This window comes from Melanotaenia boesemani, chromosome 22 (assembly GCF_017639745.1).
Source record: "Melanotaenia boesemani isolate fMelBoe1 chromosome 22, fMelBoe1.pri, whole genome shotgun sequence".
Taxonomy (NCBI): domain Eukaryota; kingdom Metazoa; phylum Chordata; class Actinopteri; order Atheriniformes; family Melanotaeniidae; genus Melanotaenia; species Melanotaenia boesemani.
The window spans coordinates 27,333,551-27,354,267 of NC_055703.1; the positions used below are offsets into that span (position 1 = coordinate 27,333,551).

General features: G+C 44.9%; 2 protein-coding genes across 5 annotated transcripts in view; one reads left to right on the forward strand and one right to left on the reverse strand.

The window, feature by feature from the left end:
* LOC121634100 (gastrula zinc finger protein XlCGF57.1-like) overlaps positions 1–20,717 on the forward strand; it is a 540,387-nt gene that overhangs the window by 65,636 nt on the left and 454,034 nt on the right. The gene's annotated exons all lie outside the window — the stretch shown is intronic.
* Positions 3,483–20,301, reverse strand: LOC121634095 (sorting nexin-14-like). 4 transcript variants are annotated; one of them, XM_041976536.1, is made up of 30 exons: positions 20,123–20,301; positions 19,816–19,968; positions 18,723–18,843; positions 18,583–18,656; positions 18,416–18,494; positions 18,296–18,339; positions 17,437–17,524; positions 16,147–16,231; positions 15,922–16,078; positions 15,773–15,848; positions 15,634–15,678; positions 15,370–15,450; positions 15,181–15,295; positions 14,943–15,098; positions 14,348–14,472; positions 14,220–14,278; positions 14,115–14,141; positions 12,591–12,720; positions 11,920–12,106; positions 11,756–11,839; positions 11,543–11,643; positions 11,220–11,331; positions 11,049–11,089; positions 10,292–10,411; positions 9,638–9,761; positions 9,373–9,537; positions 8,315–8,410; positions 6,748–6,839; positions 4,723–4,779; positions 3,483–3,591 (listed from the first exon to the last, which is right to left on the reverse strand). In XM_041976536.1, exons 2-30 carry the CDS (start codon positions 19,950–19,952, stop codon positions 3,565–3,567), a joined length of 2,805 nt encoding a protein of 934 aa, XP_041832470.1. In that variant the 5' UTR covers positions 19,953–19,968; positions 20,123–20,301; the 3' UTR covers positions 3,483–3,564. The 4 variants fall into 4 exon arrangements, with proteins under 4 accessions (XP_041832470.1, XP_041832469.1, XP_041832472.1 ...); XM_041976535.1 differs by having other exon boundaries at positions 18,583–18,659; XM_041976538.1 differs by lacking the exon at positions 14,115–14,141.

Sequence of the window (20,717 nt, forward strand, 5' to 3'; positions counted from 1 at the left end):
ACACAAAGAAGTCCCTGAACCGGACCAGAGATTTCCACCCAGTTTTCCAGTCGGTTTAAGCAGCACTGAGATCTAACCGAAGTAAAACTTCTGCCACTGCCCCTTAGAAGCTATAAACTCGGAGATTTAGTCAGACTGAAGTCATGTTGCTCTCTGACTCAGATCCCTGGATTTAGTTGGAAGTTTGTTTATTTTAAAGCGTAGGATTGATGAGCAGGTCTTCACCTCTTACTGTCTGCAGGGTCTTTTGTTTCCTGTAGTTTCTTGCTCTGGATCCTCATTGCTTCTGAGTAACTTCAGCTGGTTTATGAAATTTCCAGTGAACTGTACATAATGTCTCTAAGCTTTTGGGTCAGGGGCGACCTGGGTTTAGTCTTTCTCCCTGTGTTGTGATCCTGATGGTCTCTCCTCACGATGAGCCAAACCTTCTGCTTGCTCCCATTTCCCGAAATGCTCCATGTGTTGGGAACAAAGCCTCCTGTATGTGAGAGATCTCCCAGACGACGCTCTCTGCCTGTTAATGATGGAGAAACCCTCCATGGTTTCATCCAGCTGGCAGCCACCTTCCCTTAGACCGGCTGCCAAACGCACAAACAACCACATTAGGACTCTGAGGACAAATATTCTCCATCTGTTTTCATTCAGAGGAGCTGGCAGCCTCCACACGGACGAATCTCACTCGGGAACAGGAGTGATGCAGACTTTTTCATCCGCAAACATAATTTGTTTTACTGTCATGTTTGGAACTGTTTCTGGATCCTGTAAAGTCGAGACCTTGAGAGTTACTATCCCGTATCCCTTCTCCAGCACACCGGAATCAACAAATGCCTCGTTTCCGGGCCTCTGCAGACACACATGAGACAATTCAGCCTTCAGGTGTGTTGGAGAAGGAAGCATCTAAAGGTTATTAGCTCTGAAGGACTTGATTTGGGAACCCCTGCTGTAATTTCTCTTCAGACTTTGATTATCCCATCACGTATATCACTTCCTGTGTGAGAAATCTTTCTAATTTCATTAAGAATTCCTCAGGGAGAGGAATTCCTTCTTCCTTCGCCTCTGATCCAACTTTCCACAAAGCTTCATAAAGCTTCTGAGTTTTTTTTTGCTATTAAACTGATAACCTGATAATCTCTTCCATGGAGGATGCTTCTGGTTCCTCCAGACGGACTGTGTCCGAAGCTGCTCTCGCTCAGAACACGATGATGGTAAAACTGCGATGGACGGTCAGGGAAATCTGCAGCTGCATCGTGAACTGGTTCGGACTGGATTTGAAGCAGCAGTGGGCAAAGCCCGCCCATCCAGGAACTAGAATTTTTATTCTATTTACTTTTAAATGTAATTTGTTTTTATAATTATATAGTTACAATTCCATCCATCCATCCATTATCTTGACCGCTTATTCCATTTCGGGTCGCGGGTGAGCTGGAGCCTATCCCAGCATTTTAACAGGTGAGAGGCAGGGTACACCCTGGACAGGTCACCAGTCTGTCGCAGAGTTCAATCCAGTTCAATATAGTTACAATTATTATAATTATTTTTATAGTGCTATGAAATCTTTATATTAGAATCAGTTCCTATTTTTACTTTTTTTAACTGACCTGAAGACATCTGGAAGTTGTGTGTCTATAATTACCCAGTGGGATATACGGCGTGAAGTCATTGGCTTTGGCTTGGCGTTTGGACAACGGACATCAGAAGTGGTTTAATAGGAAAGAAGCGTGTCAGGTGACATGATGAACAATCGACCAATAAGACAAGACCTAGCGAGAATGCAGCCATAGCAACCACAGGTGCACGTGTTCTTCCTCATCCTTCCTCTGGAGCGCCGTCTGCAGCTGGATTGAACTCAGTCCGACTCGTCCGTAGTAAGTGCAGTAAGTCACATTGACGTGTTTACTGGCAGTATTTTAGTATGTTGTGTGTTTCTCTGCTGCAGAAGTTTCCTTCATGTCTTACAGAGCTGCAGTAAGCTGCACAAAATGAACCAGGATGAGTTTGGTTGAGCTCTAGCAGCCCTTCGCTGAAAGGAATGTATGTGAAGTACCTGCGCAGGTGAGTTCCTCCACGGTTCCTCTTTGACTGGATGGTTTCAGTGTAAGAGCCTGATGGAAGCATCTGTGCTGAGGGTCCGTGGTGCTGATAGGATGTCATAATATCACTGATCCGGTTCTTCCATGAACTGATCTCAGCCTCAGTTTGTCATTTAATCGAAAGTCTGATTATTGGTTGAACTTAGTAGACTGGCTTTCCACTTAGAAATGAAGTGTTTTATTTTGTTAAATCTGTCAGTCACAGCTGAAATTTGCTGGATCCGAACATGAATGTCGGCATACGTTTGTTTTTTAATAGTAGAGAGAAATGCATCTTAAAATAACTAATCTGTTTAAAAATGGGCCAAATATTGAAATATTAAACTAGATTTGTCCTTATAAGGTCAAAGTTCACTAGAAAAACAGGGCCTGCTCACAGCCATCCCACCATTCGTGTACTGGCACCGGTGTTGTGTCGAAGCCAGTTTCCCAGTCGATCTGTTCCCCCATCCTTCCATCAGGACATCAGATTTATTTTAAAACTCACAAATAAACAAATGATTACAAAAATAATTAGTATAAAGGCTATGATAAATATATACTTACTTTAAAATGAAATGATTTATTGAGCCACCATTTTTATATAAAAACTGTATTCAAATAGAAACTTTTTTTAAATGTAAATTACAGTATTTGTTACTGTTGGCGACATAAGTTTGTCCTTTTTCTGAGAACGGTGCTTCAGGGGAGCTGGAGGGGGAACGGGGGAGACTGGCCTTGACGCAACACCGGCGCTGGAGACGAGTTCAAGTTCAACTTTATTTCTATAGCACGTTTACAACGGTCATACAAATGCTGCACAGAACAACAGCAAAACACTTCAAATAAACACAATAAATCCATATTAAAAAATAAAACAAATAGAATATCATACTTAAAAGTAAAAGTACCTACTATGAACAACCAACTCGACTAGGATTTAAAGGCCAAAGCAAAAACGTGCGTTTTGAGTGAGAAGCAGATAGACTGAGCATTTCCAACATGTCAGCACTGAGAAGCCTCGCCCACCTCCAGACATGCATCTGGTTCGAGGAACCTCAAGACCTTGGAGCTCTAACAGGAGCATGCTTGGTTAGAAGCTCAGACAAATGCCTCATAGCGCCTTATAAGCCAGTAATAAAAAGTTAAACTGGACCCTAAAGCTAACGGGGAGCCAGTGGACAAAAGAAATGTGGTTAAAAAGTCTGTTTCCAGTCAACATCTGGCATTGTGAGCAAACTGGAGTCGGTGGAGATGATTTGCTAATACCATCATAGAGGGACCTGCAGTAATCTAAGAGTCATGACTAGCAGATGAACCATCGTCTCATTTTTGGGGACGTATGGCTAAACCTTCCCATCGGTAGTAAAAACTGTCACCGGTGCAGAAAGAAGACGTCAAACTGCTCAAACGTGAATAAATATTTTTATTAGTGCAGTAACAGGAACTGGAATGTGGCGAAGTTCTCGGAGTTTACGTCTGTCGTCCAGGATCATCAAACGATGAAGGTTTCATTTGTTCCCTGATGAGGAGAGAAACAGCCAATCAGATCAGACGTCTGCGCTGATGACGAGACAAACACTGTAAACAGTCGTCTCCATGGCGATGGAGGAGGTGAAGTCTCATGAGTCAACCATCACCAGATTTATTAAACTGTCTTGGAAACACGAATTACAAGCAGAGTTACAGAGATGAAGTTTTTCCTCTTCATCACATCATCAGATGAGCCGACTGGACCGAATCAGCTGCTTTTGTCTGAACGTCGTCTTATCTGGAAGTTTCCCCACGTTTACAGTAACTTCAGCGCTTCCTGGAAGGATTGTTTACGAGTTGGTGAGAAGATGGACCTCATCAGACTGGTAGGATTTCTGTCTCTGAAGTTAGTTAACCCCTTAAAGCCTGAATTTATTTATACCGCTATAACACAAATTAAACACAGTAGGGTTTAGAGTGAGATCCAACAGTTTGAGGACACCAGGAAGCAGCAATGCTAACAAGTAGCATAGCAACATGACGGGAGAAACTAATAATTTCTAGGACTACTTTGCTCGTTCCCAGGACTGATTTGCTCGTTCCCAGGACTGATTTGCTCGTTCCTAGGACTTCTTTGCTCGTTCTTAGGACTACTTTGCTCATTCCTAAGACTACTTAGCTCATTCCCAGGACTTCTTTGCTGGTTCCTAGGACTACTTTGCTGGTTCCTAGGACTACTTTGCTCGTTTCTAGGACTACTTTGCTCATTCCAAGGACTTCTTTGCTCGTTCCTAGATGAAATGGGCTGCTCTCCTTTGGTCTTCACTGAAAGTAATGTGGTTTTCTTTTAGGAGGAGATTACATTTACATGTTCTACTGTGCTGCAGGTGAATTTACTCTGACACAGTAACATTTCTTGATTCTGTAGTAATCTCTTGTTTCAGCTTTCTGTAGAGACCAGGATTAAACATACAGCCCTGGTAATTTTGGAGAACACCAGGGCTCCGATTTCCATCATTTCCTGCTGAAAGTTTGAGTCACCGCTGACAGATTGTGTGAAACATAAACTGATATTGACCCCGCGGTTTTGGAGGCTCCTGGTTCTTCTCAGCCTCCTCGTAGCTACACGTGTTCAAACATGAACTCATCCTGCAGCATTTGTTACCTCCTGTCAGTTTACCTTGCTGAGTTCTGGGAAAAGCTCCAGCATGGCGATGTCCAGCAGGACGTACGTCATCTGTGGAAGAGAAACATGGTTCCAGTCAGAGAGGCTTAACCTCTTAAAGAGGGCAGAGAACGTGTTTGCTTGTTATCAGAGCTACGGAGCACAGAAATATTTCCAGGAAAATCTGCACAGGGATTAATGGAAAACCGTGTGTTCTACAACAGCCTGAAACCCTCTTAGAGATGCTTTCTTTTCTTTCAGTCGTCTCCAGGAACAGTTCTCCAGGATCCTTGAAGGACTTTCCAGGAATAATTCTTCAGGATCCTTGAAGTATTTTGTGCTCTTCCTGTTTCATCACTAAAAGTGCATCTTTAAACAGGACTGTGTTCCTGGAAAAGCTTTCCTGGCATCAGACTTTACCTTGTACAGGTTCTCGTCATAAAATTAGAAAAACCATTAAAATGTTCATTTATTTCAGTAATTCCATTCAAAAAGTTAAACTTGTATAATGTTGACATTCTTTCCTCTGACATATTTCAAATCTTTATTTCTTTTAATATTGATGATTATAACTGACAACTAATGAAATCCGGATTCTGGATCAGTCCCGTATAAAGAAATTCGCTCCACATGAACATTTTCAACATTTACTTTGTGCATTTGGAAACTTTCTGGAAAATGTTTGAAGTGAAATGTGAAATCATGAAACGATGATGATGAAGTTCTGTACTTATCATTTTTGGTGAGATGTGACTAAAAATAAAAAAAAAAATGAAACAACTACCTGCACAGGTCATTTTGATTTAATCTCTGATGTTCGAGTCTCATTATGAGGAGAATCCGTTAACTCTGTTGCACCGTGTTGCCTTCAGGCAGCAGTTTTTGTAATTGCATCCCTTTAATTGACACAATGCTTTGAAAAGGAGGGAAGACCACAGGGAGCCAATAACAATGCTTTAATTTGTCACATGACTCTCAGGAAGCCATACTGAAACCTTGTGTTTCTTTGTTCAGGTAGAAACAGCTTTCTGTCTCTAAAACATCATTTCCTGCCTTTTTCTGCCCAGAAACAAATATATTCACACCACAAGGAGAGTAAACTCTTATTTTTGATCATTTAATGCAAGTTATTTACTAATTAAATAATAAAAGCTTGTTAAAATGCAACGGTTACCCTGATGGAAAACTGAACCTCGATGGAACCAACACAGCTACTGGAATTATTAGTATTGTGTTTTAAAACCTGAAACCAGGGGGTATTCCACAAAGCTGTTAAAAATGCATCTTCAGTATGACTCTACACAAAAATCGCTGAATGTGAGGATTTCCTGATCAGATCCAGGACAGAAATCCTGGGTGAGGCCGTGGCGAGCTGGGCCTCCTCTGACTGGTGATCCAGTACAAACTGGGTTCATGACGTGTTTCTGTTCCTCAGCATATCCAACATGAAGGTTACAGAAATATGTGTTTTACACCATGACTCTCCACCATCTGTGTAATGTCTTTAATGTGTGTGTGTGAGAATTATTCCTGCTGATCTACAATAAAGCTCAGAGAAAAGTCAGCAGGTGAGGCAGCAGTACTCTACCTCACCTCAAGGGGGCGTAGTTGATGCTGGTGGATGAACAGTGAAACAAGAAGCTCTTTTCAGTTCTTACAATGTAAATGTGACTCCAGAGGAGTCGGTGCCTCCCCAGCCATAAAACCACCGCATGTCACTGATCTCCATCAGCTTTCTTTGTTCAGCTGCTGAGAAAATGAAGCTCTCGGTGTGCTCTCTTTTTCTGCTGCTCCTCTTTTCCACCATCCACTCGTCAGGGCTTCCTACGTTCCTCAGGACCTCCACATAGCCAGGCTATGTAAGCCTCGCTTGGATTAGCTCAACTAGATGCAGCTGAAATGTGTTAGAGGAACGGCTTGAGCCTTAATTCAGAGATGGTGTTAGTTCAAGGAAGGCTTTCCTCATACAGCCTGGCTTCCTGTAGCTACGTTGGTGGAACTCCCCCCTGGACCGAGTGGGTCCGTCCCTCCATCATTTACCTGTTTGTTCAGGAGCGGCTGCTGCAGACAGTCGAAGAGGAGCTGGACGCCTTCATATCTGTTTTCTTCACCAATTAACCTTCCCACGAAATCTGAAGTCAGACACAAATAAGACAATTTAGACATTAAAGGAGACACATGAACGTCTGGGACGGGATTTGGTCCGAGTCCAGGACAAACACAACAACCAGGTCTCGGTTATGAGACTCCACCCGTCTCCGCTGAAGAACTCTGTTCAGATCATCTGACAAGCAGATTTTTACTTCTGACACTAAACTGATGGAGGTGATGAAGCTGATGGAGGTGACGAAGCTGATGGAGGTGATGAGAGTGATGGAGGTAATGAAGCTGATGGAGGTGATGAAGCTGATGGAGGTGATGAGAGTGATGGAGGTAATGAAGCTGATGGAGGTGATGAAGCTGATGGAGGTGATGAGGGTGATGGAGGTAATGAAGCTGATGGAGGTGATGAGGGTGATGGAGGTGACGAAGCTGATGGAGGTGATGAAGCTGATGGAGGTGATGAGGGTGATGGAGGTAATGAAGCTGATGGAGGTGATGAGGGTGATGGAGGTGATGAGGGTGATGGAGGTGACGAAGCTGATGGAGGTGATGAGAGTGATGGAGGTAATGAAGCTGATGGAGGTGATGAAGCTGATGGAGGTGATGAGGGTGATGGAGGTGATGAGGGTGATGGAGGTAATGAAGCTGATGGAGGTGATGAGGGTGATGGAGGTGACGAAGCTGATGGAGGTGATGAAGCTGATGGAGGTGGTTTTGACCCATCAGAATGCGGTAACCAGCTAGTTGGAGGTAGACGGGTAGAAATCTGGTGAAACGTCACCTGTTTTCTTATTTTAGAGGCTGATGTTAACAGCTGTTTCACTATGTTTCAATGGTGGGCCTCTGGTGTGTTCAAGAAAAACAGGAATTTGGAGTTTCCCAGAAACTGGTGAATTATTCACCCATAAAAAAGTTGACTTTAATAAACTCTGAACTCCTGCGGTACAGTGAAGGCATCGTGCTGTGGAGGTGAGGATGAGGAGGAGAGCTGGGAGTTCTGGAGTCTGAGTCGGAGTGGACTTCAGATGCTCACACCGATGCTTAAAAGCAAGAAAAGATGATTTGATGATGACGAACATGCTGGTTAGAATCATTTCAGGTTGTTTTTAGTTTCCAGCTCAGAAAGCAAAGGTGAGCTAGTCAGTGATGCTCCTGCAGGAAGAAGCTGAACCTGTTAATCCCAGTCAGCATCCAGACATTAGCTTTCATCAACCTCGACCAGGAAGCAGACCTGCTCCAGGATCTTCCGAGGCCGCAGCAGCAGCTCGCCTTCAGACGTGAAGAGAACGCCTCCACAGTCATTCGGTGGGTTTCAGCTGCTCGTTGGCTCGGAAGAAGTGGGCGACCAGCTCGGTGGGGTTGGAGCAACTCCACCGAACATCATCTGAACGGAACTGCTGCACTTCTTACCAACACCGCCTCAGTGGGAGGACGGCGGGCTTCAGAGCTCTCTACGCCACGGCTTCCAACATTAGTGATGAAAATACTTCAAGTGGAGACTGACCTGTAAGATACCTCATCATCTCCTCAAACGTCCGCTTGGCTCGGACTTGTTTGTCCTCTGGAGTTCGTTCCTCGTTGTTCTCACAGAAAACTGCATCTAAAACACAGAAGGTAAACCACCGGTTTATTTCCACAGAAACACTTTAAAACTCACCCTTCTTTAAACTATAACACGGTGGGGTCAGAATTATTCTAACTGATCATTTTTACCATCAACAGGCCGAAACGTTCACCATCTTAAACCACAAAGATCTTACAGACTGAATTATTTCAGGCAGAGATAAAATCTGCTGCAGATCTTCTTGCACACCAGGAGGCACCAAACTGTAGCATAGCAACCCCCACTGTAGCATAGCAACCCCAACTGTAGCATAGCAACCCCACTGTAGCATAGTAATCCCACTGTAGCATAGCAACGTGTTTAACTGTAGCATAGCAACCCCAACTGTAGCATAGCAACTCTAACTGTAGCATAGCAAACCCCACTATAGCATAGCAAACCCCACTGTAGCATAGCAACGTGTTTAACTGTAGCATAGCAACCCCAACTGTAGCATAGCAACTCTAACTGTAGCATAGCAAACCCCACTATAGCATAGCAAACCCCACTGTAGCATAGCAACCCCAACTGTAGCATAGCAACCCCCACTGTAGCATAGCAACCCCAATTGTAGCATAGCAACAAGATTAACTGGGATGTGTTGGACCCCTTTCCCTACGATTACTTTACTCCTTCCTAGGATTACTTTAGTCGTTCCTAGTACTACTTTACTCATTCCTAGGATTACTTTACTCCTTCCTAGGAGTGTAGCAACCAACAGCATAATAACCGTTGGTTGGTAGAGATCTCCTTGATAAGGAGGAGAGTGTCCAAGTGTCTACAGTGTCCAAGGCAAACAATCATTCCCTGTTGGCTCGTTAATTTTGTTTTTCTAACAGAATTAAATGCTGAAGTCTTCAGTCTGTGCAGTGAAAGCAGCACAGTGTAACTCTTCTCCAGACATCACCACATCTTCATTGTGGAGGTGACGGCGGGATCCGAACTTGGCAGCGTCCTACCTCTGAGCTGCGTGATGAGGGACACCATGCGGTGCTCCTGGAGGATCTGCTCCAGTTTGGACTGCATGTACTGATCCATGTAGGCCTCAAACGTGTTCTTGAACAGGATCCTCCCGGCCGCCAGGAAGTGATGCAGCCAGTCCGATACATGGAACACCACCCGACCTGAGAGGAAGGTGTAAAACGTAGCTTAAAACCGATTTATTCCTCCAGCAGCTGACTCGCAGAACAGAACATCCAGCTGGAAAAGTTGGGCCTTGCTTACCTACAAACATCATGTAGTCGTACATGCCATCCACAGGCATCATCTCCATGAAGTAGTTACGGTTGTGTTTGTGGGTCGGACCCTCGTGCAGGTTGGCGTTGTTTCCGAACAGATCGGTGTAGAGCTGCAGGGGAAAGACGCTGTCAGAGAAACTGCAGGTAGGTTGGTTAAAATCAAAACCAACACTCAGACTTCTGTCAACATGCGACAAGAACGATGTCATCCAGAGGGATCAGATAGATTATCTCTTCCTAAGAGGCTCAGATCATTAAACATTTAGACTAAAACCATCCAGAGAATCATAAAAGCGACGACTGCTCTGTAAACGCTCAACAAGTTTGAGACGTTTCTGTCTCTTTCCTGATGAAACTTCTCAGAATACAACAAGATGTTTTCACTGTAAATCATCTACCCCTGCAGACGTCAAGGCTGCAACATATGATGCAAGCGGCTTCAGCTTCCTGCAGGACGGGGAACTTTTCCACCCGTCAGGAGGAGGAAGATTTTTTCCTTCCTCTCAAACCTGATAAAACAGGAACTTCTAAGTTATGATGAAGTGAATCCGGGCTTTGGAGCCAGAGAGTCTGAGGAGTTTTGGTTTTTATCAGTGAGGTTCTGAGACATCCTGTTTGTGTCAACTCGCTCTGTTTTTACCTTCTTGTCGTTCTCTGCGGTCGGGCTGAGGATGGTCAGCTCGGGTCGGCTGGGTTTGGGCTTGGGCGACTCACACGAGTTGAAGAAGGACTGCAGGAAGGGATCCAGGTTCTGTCCTCGCTGTAGAACAGACAGTACAACTCTGAGCAGGTCAAATCTGAGCAACATTAGATACAAAAAATATGGTCTCCACAAAACATCTAGCAGATCTGACGCCTTTCGGTTGCGATCACATCAACCGGGATGAGGGTGGTGGGCTGATCGATACTCATGTAAAAGTGCATAATAGTAGAGCAATAAAGATAAAGCAATACAATAAGACCAAACAAAAACTGATTAAAAACAACTATGGAAAAATCTCTCTACATCCGAGCATGTGCAAGGAGGTGGATCACCTCCACCACCTTCTCTGAGACTGATAGATGTAGACAAGGACTTTTTGAATATTGTATTTTAGTAGTGAATGCCATATCAGATTAGAGTAATCTGATTACTCTCAGATATGTGACTGTGATGGTCATGAAAACGGGCACACAGACAAGCGGGAAGCTGAATTTGGCTGCAAATGGAGATTCATTTTTCTGTGATTGTGCCCAGGCGGAAATTCTTATGGGAGCAGGAAATGCCATCAGCGTTTATTTACTCCAGCAGCAGGAAAACAGGGAAAAGACAGGAAGTTGTTAGAGTTAGTCGACATTATTTCTCCTACACATCACATGTGAAGCTCACATCTTCACCCTGCTCAGGAAGGACTCACCTCTTTTATCAACTTCCCTGGAACGGACTTAAAAATCTTCCCTGAAAAACAAAAAGTCAGGAAGCAAACTTAGAAAACAGAAATCTGCATGGACGTTACATAAACTCTATCTGAGCTGCCCTGACTGGACAGCTGGGGATCAGGAGGAGGCGAACTGTGACGAGGACATACCCAGGTTGACATCAGGAAGCATCTTGTCCAGGAACTGAGACTCTGTGCTGTACGGAGACAGGAAGTCTGCCAGCAGCTGACTGTTACTGAGCTCGGGATGCAGCAGGAGCCTCTAAACGGAGAAACCCGAAGAGACCATGGTCAGACAAAGCAACATCACTTCCATTCTCTGCTTCATGGCTTCATCACGTAAACAAGGTGGAAAACTGGAGCACAATCCCCGTGTGAAGGTCTGATTCATGGAGCTAAACTGAGGTTTCTACACAAACTCCACCTCCAACCATCCTCCCAGTGATGATCCGACTACTGTCAGAGCTCCGTACCTGTAAATATTCCTCAAATTCTTCCCTTTTCGATGTAAGGAACTCGTAATTCTTTGGTCCAATGATTCTTTTGGATGGAAGCTGTGCATCTGCAAATGTGCCTGAAAAAGGATGAAAGCAGATGAAACCTGTTGCAGGTAACGTCGCAGACGACTGGCCCGTCTTCATCTGCGGGTTAAACGTGTGATTAGAAGACAGCTTTAGCTTCGTTACCGTGGAATTCAGTGAGTTTTGATTCCAGAACGTAAAACTCCAGGTATCTTCGGAAGACCGACCACTTCTCAGTTTCATGGCTGACTGCAGGAAAGGAACAGACATCTGGAGTTACCCAGGACAAGATGCCCAGTCAGGAGTCGAGCAGTTCCCTGCTCACCCACCGTCTTTCCTGTCGTTGCGCTCCACGTCGATGCAGAAGACGGGGACCCTCTCCCTCTTCACCTCGTCGTCGAAGCAGTCGATGTAGGGGATGGTGATGCTCCACGCCGACAGGTTCCTCTGAATGCCCGGTGTGCTGGCCAGCTCGGCGGGGGAGTCGTCCTCCATGACGACGGTGGCCTCCTCCACCTGCAGGAAGAGTCTGGGTCTGAGAATCAACCTTAAACTAAATCCGAGGACCTCAACTCTTAACCCCTTAAATCTCCAAATCATTTTTATTTTCCCATTTTTTATAGACGCTGAGGCTAAAATGATGTAAAATGAATGTATGAATAGATATAGCAGCATAAAGGTCGACCAGAAGAAGAAAGCAGAATTTATTACTAACAGAACTTTGTAGAAATAACACACAGATCAACAGTGACCAAACCTTTTCTCATCTCATCGTTCTCTCAAGTCTTTCAGGAGAAAAAATATTGTTATTGAAACAAACACACAACAGAAACTATTTCCATGTTTCCACTTTTTCCTCATTTCCACCGGAGATCTAGCGGGTCCTGGATTGTCCTGATCCAGTCCTCATGTCGCTTCTGACTCATTTACTAGGCGTATATTTATGTTTGAACATGTTTCTATAAAAAGTATTTCCTGTTTTCCACAGAAAGGTTCTCACCGCGTCGTCGGCGTCCGTCATGGCGCTCGGCGGCAGCAAGGCGCCCTCCATCGTCGTGCTCCTGAACACATCTTTGATTTTGCTGCCGATCTTGCTGATCCCGAACGACTCCCCTCGCTTCGATGTGTTTCTGCAGCAAACGGATAAAAAACATCTCACACACCCGCCGTCTCTCCTGCAGGACCAGATTCGTGCATCGTACAGATTATTCCTTTAAAGGAAGTCGCTTCCAGCGTGCAGAGCATGAGACGTGCAGCAGACGGGCAACAGAAAGGAAAGCTTCATACCGCTTCCATCCAGCAGCCTCAAACCGATGCCTGGAAAGGTTTCCAGTCATTCCCGACTCCAAAAGCTACGCTATTTAAATAAACGATCAATGATTCCTTAATGATTTAACTACATATAAAACGTTCTGGTATGAAACCTCTCACCGGTGCAGGAAATCTTCCAGATTAATCTGATGGTGGTGACTGCGGTTGTTTATGTTCTCATGGGGATCCAGCTGCCTCACAGGTTAACGCTTCATCAAAAACCCATTACAGAAAACTTCAGGGCGGTTTGGTTAATACGGAAGAATATTCAAAGCAAAAAGGCTGGCTTTTTTTATTTAGTTTGAGGTATTTACACCCAAAGTCCACTTCATCAGCTCCACCTGTTAACGCAAATATGTAACCAGCCAATCACATGGCAGCATGTAGACGTGGTGAAGACGACCTGCTGAAGGTCAAACTGATCAGAATGAGGAAGAAAGAGGATTTAAGAGACTTTGAACGTGGCACGGTTGCTGGTCTGAGTATTTACTGGGATTTCCATCGTACCGTTGCTGACCATGTCCATCCCTTTATGACCACAGTGGAGCATCTTCTGATGCTACTTCCAGCAGGATAATGCACCATGTCACAAAGCTCAGATCATCTCCACCTGCTTTCTAGAACATGACGATGAGTCCACTGGACTCCAACGGCCTCCACAGCCACCAGATCTCAGTCCAGTAGAGCAGCTTTGGGATGTGGTGGAACGGGAGATTCTCATCATGGATGCAGCCGACAAACCTGCAGCAACTGTGTGATGCTGTCATGTTAATATGGAGAAAACCTCTGAGGAAGGTTTCCACCACCTGGTTGAATTTATGACACCAAATATTAAAGCGGTTCTGGAGGAAAACGGGGTCCAACCCGGTACCAGAATGTGGACCTGATAAAGTGGCTAGTGGGTGTTTTCTTCTTCTGCCTTTTGGTTCGGCTCCTTCTTCACAACGACAGACCGATGCAGCATCCACATCATCGGTTTGTATTTTATCTTATTTCTTCATTCTTTCTATTTTATTTCATTTATTTAATATTTAATTTTATTTTATTCTAGTTTTTTTCCTGAACTTTAGTTTAATAAAAGTGGAGATAAACGCAGGCGTTCAGGAGTTATGAGTTACAATCAGGCATCTGCAGGACGTGCGAAGCTTCCAGCTGCAGCTGGTGGAGTTAAATCTTTCGGTCTCATGCTGCAACATGCCGAGAACAGACTCACCTGCTTTCTTCCAGACTGAAGCTGTATCTGGAATAAGATGCACAACTAATGACGAAGAGCAGAGAGCAACGCCTGACGGTGAGACGGGTCTGTGCTATGACCCACCTGTTGATTCTGGGGTTTCTGCTTGGAGACTCGGCTCCTCTCAGCAGGTGTCTGAAGTACTGAACAAAGACAGGAATGTGAGATTTAATCCAGCCGATGCTTCTCTGCAGAGTTCAGAGCTTCCTTACTTCGTCGCTGTGGCAGAACATGGGTGTGAAGACTTTCTCCAGCAAAGACAGGACGTGTTCGTAGGCCTCGAACAGGCAGGGCACGGTCTGCAGCTTCACCACGTCCATGTACGGACCTCTGGAGACTAAAAGGACGACAGAGACGAGTCAGACGTGTCCACACCAGACCGAAAAGCTGCAGCTGGATGAGTTAGTCTGACTCCATCTGCTGCTAAAAGCTGGCTGTTTGCTGTTTGTAAAGCAAAGGCTGCTGCATCTTCTTCATACAGCAGTACTTTTAAAGGAAAAGGAAGTTTTGCTTCTAGCAAAAAAGAAATTCCTACAACTGATCCTAATTAATTTTTTTTTATAAAAATACTGACGTCATTGAACTGGAATTTAAATGGTTAAAATAATTAGATTATTTACATATTTTAAAGGTCTGACTGGTAAAGTGGGAAAATGTATAATCTGATGTTTCTATCGGGTTTATTCTGGTGTGAACATCTCTGACGGCTCAGATCAGCGATGACTCAGCGCTTTCAGCTACCGAAGCAGAGCGAGGATGTTTCATCAAGTCTGTGGGGGAAGAAAAGCTCTTCGTAGTTCCACTCACTGTTCCTGATCTCCTCCACGATCAGCGGGTCGAAGCTGATCTTGTCGATGCTTTCGTCCAGGCAGTACGTTTCGTATATGTGCAGCACCTCGCCGTGCAAACGCTGGAGCTCCAAGTCGCTCAGCTCCGGACTCAGGATTTTATCGTTGAACTCCTCTGGAAAGATGGGACGTTTCCATGGTTACGGTGTGAAGAGGACGAGGGTTGGACAAAGGGGGATCGAGCAAGACAGTCTTACCAGCAGCGAGGCAGAACTGCAGCACGTGCACGGCTCCTTCTTGTTTCAGAAAGTTCATGAAGCGAAACAGAAGATCCTGCTGCTCCCGGATCTCCTTCAGCTCCAACTTCAGCACCTGGGGAGGCACAGAGGGGCGTTCAGTTGTCCCCCGGGGGGAGGAAATCTGCGCCGAAGTGGTCGTTTACTCACCGACGACTTCTTGTTACCGATGTTTGCGTATTTCTGTAAAAACGGAACCAGCGGAGACGGCGGTTCTGTGGCTGCTTCCGGCTGAAGATGCAGAACACTCAGAGTTTAGAGAAAACCTTCACCACATCCATGTACGGTGCAGGAAAAGGGACAAAAATCAAACATCTGTGGATCCAGAAAGCCTCTTCTGGCTTCTTCACAGGTTGAATTTTGTCCCTTTCTCTGCACCGTACTTACAGATATAAAGACAACTGTCTGACTTACTGGAGTGTCATCGACATATATGAGCACCATGAGGTTCACAGTATCCTGAAACACCAAACGCACAAATCCAGCTGTCAGTTACTTCAATCTAAATATTTTAAAGCCTTTTAATCATCCAAGTCTGAGCGCCTCTGCTTACAGGGTCAGCCATGAAGTCCATGGTTGGTAGGATGACAGACCCAGCCATCACTTCCCGCAGCAGCAGAGCCAGAGACCTGAGCGGGAAGATCAACACAGGCGCTTTAAAGCCTCCCTTCACCACCTGTCTGCTGGTTTCCAGCCACCCACCTGCAGTCCGTCGCTTTGGGAGGCATGACGAAGGGAAACAGCATCTCCGTCAGCTTCCTCAGGTAGAACAGCTCTTCTTTGCGGGTGTGCAGGGCGACGTGGAGGTGCTTGCCGTACTCCTCCAGAGCAGCCTGCTGCAGGTCCTCCAGGTTCCTCACTGCACACAGGCCAGAAAAGCTCAGCCACGCTCACCTTAACCTGGCGTGAGCTGAAACTCCTTCCTACCTTTTGCTCGAGCTTTAGCAAAGATGTCGATGTGCTTCATCACAGCCTTCATCACTTTGTCAGCGAACACAGCTGGAAGATCAACCTGCAAACACGTCCAAGGAGAAAGGGTTAACTCTAAAACTCACAGCAGGACATCATGCATGTGGTCTGTGTGTGAATCTAAAGAACACAGATCTGCACGATGAGTCCTTCACAACGATGGCGATGCTCTGCCTTTTATTAGTGATGCCTGCAGGGATTCAACGCTGCGACCGCAGCTGCTGTCCTGCAGCTGCTGTCCTGCAGCTGCTGTCCTGCAGCTGCTGTCCTGGAACAAGCAGACGGAAAACAACCGGGCAGGAAGTGTCTCAGGAACTGCGAGGCATTTTTATTGAGCCTCATTCCTGAGCAAACAGAGCTTCATTGTGAGCAGACAAGCGAACCAACAGCAGAAAAACTACTTATAGGAGGAAATTTGTTTACTAAAACTTCAAAAGTTCATCGTTTAATCTGGTAAAATAAATAAAGATTTAAAAGTTAGGTGGTGCGTGTCACGGATTGACTTGAACTCATGAACACGAGGTCAGAGGTCAGCACAATGGCGGACAGCTCTGAAGAACGCCTCTCAGACCTTGTTTACTACCTGCATCGTAATGACGCCTCCTCCCCGCTGCACAGTGACAAACACTCTTAAACAGCTGGAAACAGACTGGAAGTGTTTTGGGGGTTGAAGTGGAAACTTGCCAAAAAATGCCCCAGAAACACAATCTAACCGGCAGATTTTTACTATTTCAGAGTCTTCCTAACAGCTGGTATCTGTATGATCGACATTAGTGATGGGCGGGTTGAGCCTAACAGCGAGGGAGAAGATGAATAACTTTTATTCTCCTACATCTACACAGATGGGAGCAAAGACAGAATTAGTTCTGTGTGCTCAGATTTAAGTTTTTCTTTACACTAAAATATTTTCTGCTCAGAATGAAGCTCCGTTTGTTCAGGAACGAGGCACAAAAACACCCATACTGCTGCCTCCTCCCGGATCAGACGCCTCTGACTCCATCTGGTGGCAGATGGTGGTATTACAGGTATTGGTGGTATTATTTTTCTCCTCTTTAAAAAGGTAACTTGTTCTTTAGAGTCTGAACGTCTCCCTGCACCAACAAACAGCCAAAGCATTTCCCAGACAAGTTCAGCTTAAAACAGCTGGAAAACCACTGGAGAAATGTTTCTTCCTGCAGCATATTTACGCCCTCGTTTCCATGGAGACTGCAGGTCCAGCTTGTTTCAGTTAGAGCGTTAAAGCGTCACCTTCTGAGCTCGGCGGACCAGCACCGATGCGAAGAAGCGAAACGTCATCCTCACTTCGTCTAGACACGCCTCGTCGTCCGTGATGTCGCTGCAACCAGAAGGAAAATCTCACTTTTAGGTCATTTTTACCTTTCAGGTGACTTTTCCCTCAATTTTTGGCCACTTAGATCGTTTGTTTCCACAAGACACGGAACAAGTTCACAACCTTTCCTGGTTGTTAGAGGATCAAAACGAAAATATAAAATTTACAGATTAATAGTTGTTCTACTTTTTTGCTGAATCAACTTTATTCCTCAACAGAACAAAAACCTGTAATTATTCAAGTTTGATCACATGTCACCATTTACATGAAAAGGAAACAAATATTTCTTCGTATTAGTGTTTTGGTGGCTGGAATTTCACTTTAAAGGTCAGTTTTAATACCAAAGTTGATTTTAACGCATTGTTTGGTTTGTGGTGTCAGAATTAAAATTTACTAACATTCAAGGTCATTAATGGAGAAAAAAACTTAAAAATTACAGATGAATTTTTTCCAGTTTTCTTTGCTCAAATTGATGAAAATTAACACTTCACTCCAAAAATATAAAAACTGTCAAATATATAAATTATTTTAACCCTTTAAATACCAGCGCCAGCGTTTCTATGAAAAACTGGATTCATGGCACTCGGCTCTGCAGACGAGACGTTGGCTCGATTCGGGCTGAACAAGCTGCTCTCTGGTGCCCCTGAAACGAGGCATCCATGTTTTTCTGTGGGAGGAGTTCTATGACGGGGAGGATTTTACTATAAAGACGCCTTGACGAAGGCCAGCGAGCTGGAACACGCTGGTGCTCTTAAAGCTTAGAGAGTCTCTTCTCACCTGTACCAGGGATACACAAAGTTCTCCAGAACCAACTCGAACACCTGCAGGTGGAAGAGGTGAGAAATCATCACATGAACTTGTTCTCGTATAAACCCTCCTGACAGCATCCTGAGGTACCTCTGCTATGGAAGCGTCCACCTTGGAAGGAACCTTCAGATCCATCCATGGCTGATAGTTTTCCAGGAGCAGAGTCGGCCTGCAGAGGACAAACGGGACGGGTGAGACCCTGGAACAGTTTTATTACTGAATACGGAGTCGGTCCAGGAGGAGGGAGGCCAGCTTACCGATGGCGTTTGCACTTCACCTTCCCGCACACGGCGCAGCTGTGGCCCAGATGGAAAAGCTCCGGCTCTTTGGGCTGCTGGAGACGGAAACGATCAGCTGATGTTCACCACGTAACGCGGATCAGATGAAGAAGACTTACTTTGCTCTTCGGCTTCACGGTGAAAAAGATGTTTGGAAGAAGCGACTCTGGACCGAGGGAGCAGTAGCAGGTGATGACACCAGCCAGGAGCGACCAGAAGATCATCAGGATGTGGAGGTAGCTGCAGGGAGATTCTCATGACTGTTTCTGTTCTAAGTGGCATCTTCTGATTTAAACCGTTTCTTCCAGGTTAGCCATGCAGAAACACGACCCACAGCTAAAGACCAGAACCTCATCTGGCCACGAGGAAGAGGACGAAGAAGAGGTCAGTGTGCTTTTTATCCAACCCAGAGAAACGGATCCAAACCGGGAGAATTTCAAACGACTCAGATGAATTTATACGTTCACACCTAAATATAAAAACACTTTGAGCCGAGCCAGAGTCGGTCCGGTTATAACGAGCTGGGAAGGAATATTTCCTATTTCATCCCAGTCTGAACCCTCTTGGACCAGCTTCCATTTAATAAGCTGTCATCAGGACTAGTTCTCCAGGATCCTTGAAGGACTTTCCAGGAATAGTTCTCCAGGATCCTTGAAGGACTATCCAGGAATAGTTCTTCAAGATCCACGAAGGACTATCCAGGAATAGTTCTCCAGGATCCTCAAAGGACTTTCCAGGAATAGTTCTCCAGGATCCTCGAAGGACTATCCAGGAATAGTTCTCCAGGATCCTCGAAGGACTATCCAGGAATAGTTCTCCAGGATCCATGAAGGACTTTCCACGAATAGTTCTCCAGGATCCTTGAAGGACTTTCCAAAGCTCTTCTATGCATGTTTTTGCTTTTTGCTCCGTTTTCTGTCCAGATGATCCCACACTGCTTCAATATTGAGGGTCGGGTTCTGGGGAGGATCCGTCCCTCCATCAGACCGGTTGAGGTCCGGGTTCTGGGGAGGATCCTTTTAAAAAGCTATAGACAAAGATCCTTCAAGAACTGGATCAGAACTCTGGATCAGGACTTTTGCACAGAAAAGTAGTGGTTTTTAAACATATTTCACAATAAAAATGCTGAATTTTTAGGTTTCTCTGCTAAAAAGTTGGTGGGTCACGCCCTAGACATCACGTGCCGCTCTCCACGGCGGTCCCGGTCCTCACCTGTTGAGCAGCACCGTCAGAGACAGCAGGACCAGCAGGAGACAGCAGGACACCGGGTACTGTCGCCCGGCTTCCCGCAGGATGTCAACCTTCAGCCCCCGCCTCAGATCCTTCACGTATGTCAAAATACCCGCCATCCTGTCAGCGAATCTCCTGAAACATCACAGAAACATTTTATCGGGATAAATGGCGGCTTCCGGTAACGTTTCCACGCAGTAATCCAGACACGGAGGCTGTAACCAGATCAGGTCGGTGTCGCAGTTTAGCCGCAACAGCTAGCTAAAAGTGGACAGCGGCAACAACTTACAGCTAAACACCGGGAAACTTCCTCTTCATGAGGACAAGTCACGGCTTAGAAACACCCATCGTCCCCGGCTGTGTCCAAATCAGCATCTTTTCTTACAGTTTTAAAGTTTTTTTTACTCAATTTCCTCACTTTTCAAAGTCCCGACCGACTTCCCCACAGAAGGAATGTTTTCTAATCTGACCACGGGTTGCCAGATATGACGGAATCACGCCCGTTTTAAAGGCAACACCAGTTGTTTCATTTAGAAATTTACTTTAATGGGAATAAAAACTATAAATATTTTCAACCAGCTACAGTAAAATATACCTTTAACAATGAAACATCTTGAATATATGTTATATAAAAACACATTCAGAAGTTTATACATTATATTTGTTGATATGCTTCAAACAATTCTCATTTATTATAATTATTAGTATTATTGAAGATAATGCAAATACTAATGCAGTGAACAAGAGAGAAAATAAAAGAAAAAACATTTTTGCAAGTACTTGGTTGTGTGACACTTAAGATGTATCATTACTTTAGTGGAAATTTACTGTATGGACATTTAAATTAGTGGGTTTTTTACTTGTTGGTGCATAGCAAAGACAGA

Bases quoted from the DNA above. Each gene is read 5' to 3' on its own strand.
- LOC121634095 (XM_041976535.1), bottom strand. From the start codon at position 19,952: ATGGCGGGTATTTTGACATACGTGAAGGATCTGAGGCGGGGGCTGAAG. The intron at 16,079-16,146 runs GTAGGAAGGAGT...GCCTGTGTGCAG, and splicing joins TGCTAAAGCTCGAGCAAAAG to TGAGGAACCTGGAGGACCTG. The intron at 15,296-15,369 runs GTGAGTAAACGA...GTGCCTCCCCAG, and splicing joins TCGGTAACAAGAAGTCGTCG to GTGCTGAAGTTGGAGCTGAA.